Source organism: Stegastes partitus, unplaced genomic scaffold (genome assembly GCF_000690725.1).
Source record: "Stegastes partitus isolate 25-593 unplaced genomic scaffold, Stegastes_partitus-1.0.2 Scaffold2233, whole genome shotgun sequence".
In the NCBI taxonomy this organism is placed as follows: Eukaryota; Metazoa; Chordata; class Actinopteri; family Pomacentridae; genus Stegastes; species Stegastes partitus.
Genome location: NW_007579964.1, coordinates 10,243 through 15,671, shown reverse-complemented (window position 1 = coordinate 15,671; position 5,429 = coordinate 10,243). Strand labels below are relative to the sequence as shown.

Below are 5,429 nucleotides of genomic sequence, written 5' to 3'. Positions count from 1 at the left end.
AGCACGGGGGTGGCAGCATCATGCTGTGGAGGGACTGGTGACCTTCACACAATAGATGGCATCATGAGGAAAGAACATGATGTGGAGATACTGAAGCAACATCTCCAGACATCAGCAGGAAGTTACAGCTTGGACACTAATGGGTCTTCAGATGGACAATGACCCTCAGCATAGCTCCAGACCAGCCACCCGGTGTTGTATGCATTGTGTTCCCAGCGCCGCCCTGCTGAGGTGGCGTGAGGTGACGGTGACTCAGAGCGGCTCTGACCCAGTTCTGGCTGATGGAGGTGAGTGGGTCAGTGAGCGAACAGCATCTCAGAGGATCACTGTGGGAATCCTCGCTAACTCCCTGCAGCTCACCGCCTCCACTGCTGCCGGCCGAAGCGACCAGCTCTGCGTTGTGTAACAGACTAAAGGTGACTGTGGAGGCTCTGTGGGTGCAGAACCCGGTCGGCTGAGTTCTGAAGCTTATGTTAGCATCTTGGGTCAGTTTAGACACAAACCAAACTCCATTATTATTATTAAAATCCTGAAATGTTGCATAAAAAAGAAGGAACATGTGATGCATGAACCCTAACGAGGCTGTCAGGCTTCTGTTCGGTGGTTTTTATGTCGTTAACGATGGATTTTAGAGAAGAAACCTGCAGAAAGATTAAATTAACCAATCAGCAAGTGGCTGTCCTCTGAAATAAGTTCTCTGGAGGAGGTTCTTGGTGACAGAACGTCCACAAAAACCATCAAACCTCCACCGTTCTGCTTCAGTTTGTTTTGGTGCATTCAGAGCATCATAAAGACGTCTGTTTCTGGGTCCGACCGTGAGTTTTAAACGGAACCGGCCGGCTGCAGAACCCGCCGGTGTTCCTTGGACGCCCTCAGACAGCGGCGGTTATGCAGCTCTTATGAAACAGCAGATGTAGGTGAGGACGCTCTGAGCGTCTGAGCGTTAGATTAGAACAACGTGTTTGTGCAGCTTCAGCAGCTTCAGCAGCCTGAAACACAAAGTCACATTACAGATCACTGGAACGGCTTTGACATCGATTCCAAGGATAAATACAGTCGGTTAGTTTGTTAGACCTGCAGATAAGATCGTTTATTAGACTTCATATTGTTTATTTATGCTTTAGAATATTTGTCTTTGTGTATTTTTACATTAAATGCAGTTTTTAATTGATGCATTTTGAAGACTTGCGTTAGAAAAAGTTCAACTAAACTCATTTATCTACGAGTTTATGAGCTTAAAGTGAGATTTAAACTCATTTAAAATATAAGATGAAGTTAGAAAAGCACCAGAAAGAGGAAAACTAATAATAAAATCAATGATAATGAGTCTTAAATTGTGTGTTTTTAAAGGATTTCGTCCTTAAAACTAATAAATAAAATGTTAACGTTAGTTTAAAACGAAGTGAGAATTTATATAATAGAAGAAAATAGAAACGTCACCTGTTAATTTGGAATTATTGCCTCATAAAAACAAGTAAAATGACTGTTTTTAGCTTTACAGGTATTTTATAGAGTTTCTCTGTTTTGGTAAATTATAGAAAATATTTTTAAAAATCACAGAAAAAACAATATTATGTTATATTATAATTTTAAAAAGCGGAGAAACACTAACGTTCAAAAACCATGAAAATATCAGTAAAATAAAGTTTCAGCTGATTTTATTACAGCCTGTTTGTAAAACACAGATTTTGGTTTTATTGATATTCAACGTGTAGATTAATTACTTTTAATTTATTTCTTCAACTAGTTATTATCTTTAATTTAACTAATTCATTTAAAAATTATTTACAGTTTTTAAAATCTTTTCTTTTCTTTTCTTTGTAATAACAGCAAATATGTAAAATAATAATTATTTTTTTTTTATTTATGGTCAAACATTTTCAAAAATACAGATTTATTGACGTGGACGTTATTTTCAGCGACGCTAACGTTTAAATTTAGACTTAATTTGTATAATTTTGCTGTAAAATGACAGTAAATCACAATTAAAAGCTGTTTTTCTTTTGTTCGGCTGCAGTTAAACTTTAACTTGTTTTTATGAGGCAGTAATTCACATTTAACAGCTGACGTTTATTTTTCCTTTTATTATTTGAATGTTCACCTCGTTTTAAACTAATTTTAAACATTTTATTTATTAGTTTTAAGGCTGCAGTTCAACCTGTGAGGACAAAATCCTTTAAACACACAGTTTAAGGTTCATTTTGATTGATTTTATCATTAGTTTTCCTCCTTCTTGTTGTATTTAATCAGAATGTTTCGGCCCTTCTGCTTTAATGTTTTTAAAATGCTCCATAAATACGGTTATGATGACTGTTTTTCCTACTTATTGATCAGTGGAGTGGCTTTGAGTCTGCAGGTCGGCCGTGGCCTACATCTGTCACTGTCCCAATCAATAGAGATGATCAGAGCCCCCCTCCTCCTGCCCCTCATCCCGGGATGCTGCGTGCCGATTGGCTGATCCTGCAGGCTCCGCCCCCCTCTGATGATAAATAAGACCAGATCCTCATCAGAGACTCAGATGTTCGTCTGCAGCCAACAGGAAGCTTCTCTCTCTGTTTTTTCCTGGAGTCTGTGAACGCACCGCCGAAGCAGCTGTTTGTTTGTTTGTTTGTTTTGTTGTTGTTGTTGTTGACGATGATGGAGCTGAAGGATTTCTGTCTGACGGGCGACTATCACTTCCTCAGTCCACAGCGGTGAGTCCAGCTCGGTTCTGATGAAGTTTAACGTCTGGTTTAGAGTCTGAAGAGAGAAAACAACTTAAAGCAGCAAAACGTTGAAGTTTAAAAGAGAAAAAACAACAAACTTTTAAAGGAAACACGAATGAGCAGCTCGTAAATGTTTAGAAAATGTTTTAGAAGCTGTGAAAGTGTCCAAAACGGTTTTTATTATTATTACTGGACCCAGGTTCTGATTAAACGGATGATCAGTGACGATCTGCTGAAAGTCAGTCGTTTAATAAATAATGTGTAATAATAATAATAATAATAATAATAATAATAAATAATCATGTAAATAAATGGAATAAATGAGTTTATTAGTGGTTTTACTGACAGAAAAAACACAATATTCAGCTGAAATGTGATTAAAATCCACAAATATTAAGTGAAATTCACTCTTTAATGAATATATTTTAAATTTTAAGTGTTTATTATTGCTCATACTGACTCTTATTAACATATTTAATGTTTTTATAGTTTATATAAATATAAAAATGTGATTATTTTGTGCATTCGAGGATTAAATTGTGAATAAAATCCACAAATATTCACATTTTAAACAAAATTTGAATTTTAAAGACATTTGAAGTGTTTGTTATTTGTTGTTAACATATTTCATGTTTTTATATTTTATATAAATATAATAGACTGAATAAATATGAGATTAAAGGCCACAAATGTTTAGATAAATTCATATTTTAATTTTTAAATTTGGTTTATTAACGTACAGGTGTTATAAAGTCTGTTATGAAAACATGTTTTATGTCTTTTTGTTTTTTATTTAATTTAATTTCATAAATATTTTGTTAATTAAAATTTTAAGGAAGAAAATGTAAAAATTTTACTTTTATTAACTTTTTATTTGTTATAACATCAACATAATAATAAAAACATGCTGGTCTATAATTCTAACTGTATTTTTATAGCAGCTTTTCAAAAACAAAGTCAAAGTGCTTTAGATTAATAATTTATTGGATAATAACCCGACAATGAACAGGATGAAATAGTTGTTTTAGGCTTATTTTAAATGATGTGTTTTATTATTACAGTTAAAATGTGACAAAAGTGCTCAAATATTTAATTAAATTCAAACTTTAATAAATATATTTAAATGTATTATTTGTTATCAACATATTTTATGTTTTTATATTTTATATAAATATAAAAACATTATTATTGGGTTGTTTTAGGGTTAAATTATGATGAAAGTCCACAAATATTTAGTAAAATTCAAACTTTAAAGAATAGAATTTAGTCTCCTCTGTGTTTTATATTCAATAATTACAGGTTTAAAATGTGATTAAACTGTACTCGAGTAGATGTACTTAGTTACTCTGTTCCTCCTCCTCAGCCTCCTGGACTCTTCCTCCTCCTCCTCCTCTTCCTCGCCCACCGATGAGGCTCGGTCTCCGGCCTCCTTCCCCCTCAGCCCCTGCTTCCCGCTGGACTCCTCGGCATCCTTCCTCCTGCCCAGCCCGGCCTCCTCGTCCTCCTCGTCCTCCTACAGCCTCGTCTGTGGAGCTCCAGAACCCGACTCTCCGACCGGGTCCAGCAGCAGCAGCGCCGGCGCCTCGGCATCGGAGACGTCGGCCCGCTTCTCCATGACGGACTCGTTTTCAGTCCAGGTGAGGCGCTGATGTTTCTACGTGTTCACATCCTGAGTGGACTTGGTGCTGTTTGAGGTCTCTTTGGGTCATCCTGAGTCTCATGTTCACAGCAGGTCAACTGTCTGCAGGTCCTGAAGTCATGAAACAGTCTGAATTTAGTTGAGAAGCCGTGAAATTAATTCACAAAGATCACAAAGAGATGCAAAATGACGATAAAGACACACAAAGCAACCAAAAAGAAACTCAAAACGAGAGTAAAGACACACAAAAGGGACTCAAACATCCACAAAGTGAATCAAAACGACAACAAAGACAAAATGACCACAAGAAAATCCACCAAAGAGACATTAAACGACAGTGAAAATGACACCACAGAGACTCAGAAGAACAAAAAAGAGGCAAAATAACAGTAAAGACACACAAAACAACAGTTTAAAGACTCAAAACATCCACAAAGAGATGCACAATGACAGTAAAGAGTTACTCAAAACAACTACGAAGAGACAAAGCAACAGCAAAGACCCTCGAAATGATCACAACAACAAAAAAAAGACCAAAAATGATGATCAAAACCACCACACAGAGACTCAAAACAAGTGTAAAGACACTCAAAATGTCACAAAGGGCCCAAAGAGACACAACAATAGACACAAAACAAGAGTTAAAAGCCTCAAAACGACCACAGACACACAAGTCAACCACAAAAAGACTCAAAATGACCCCGAATAGACAGAAAACAGCCTCTAAATGAGGCCAGACAGACAGAAGACAAGCCTCCTGACCAGAAGCTGTTCTCTCTGCAGGTGGACTCCATCCTGAGAGGCGACTATCTGACTCCGATGGCCGCCGTCGGACCCAAGAGGTTGTGTCTGGTCTGTGGAGACTTTGCGTCGGGGTACCACTACGGGGTGGCGTCCTGCGAGGCCTGCAAGGCCTTCTTCAAGAGAACCATCCAAGGTGAGAACGTCCGTCCTGCAGAGCTGCGACATGTTAGAACCTCCGAGTGTCCGAGTCAGAAAGTTTAAAGAGTTCGGTAAGAAATGAGTGGATCGACAGCTGCTGGTAAACTGAGGGAGTTTACAGGGTTAAGGTCAGGAAATCTGAC

The 5,429-nt window shown here is 37.4% G+C and overlaps 1 protein-coding gene across 4 annotated transcripts in view; it reads left to right on the top strand.

The window, feature by feature from the left end:
* Positions 1 to 2,637: 2,637 nt before the first annotated feature.
* The window catches only part of esrrd (estrogen-related receptor delta), a 7,950-nt gene continuing 5,158 nt past the window's right edge, over positions 2,638 to 5,429 (top strand). For 3 of the 4 annotated variants that reach the window (XM_008304462.1, XM_008304463.1, XM_008304464.1), the window contains exon 1: positions 5,164 to 5,281. In XM_008304462.1, the coding sequence (XP_008302684.1) occupies positions 5,164 to 5,281 (118 nt within the window). Of the gene's footprint in view, positions 2,694 to 4,068; positions 4,343 to 5,127; positions 5,282 to 5,429 lie in introns of those variants that run through there. The other variant, XM_008304461.1, reaches the window with a different exon arrangement.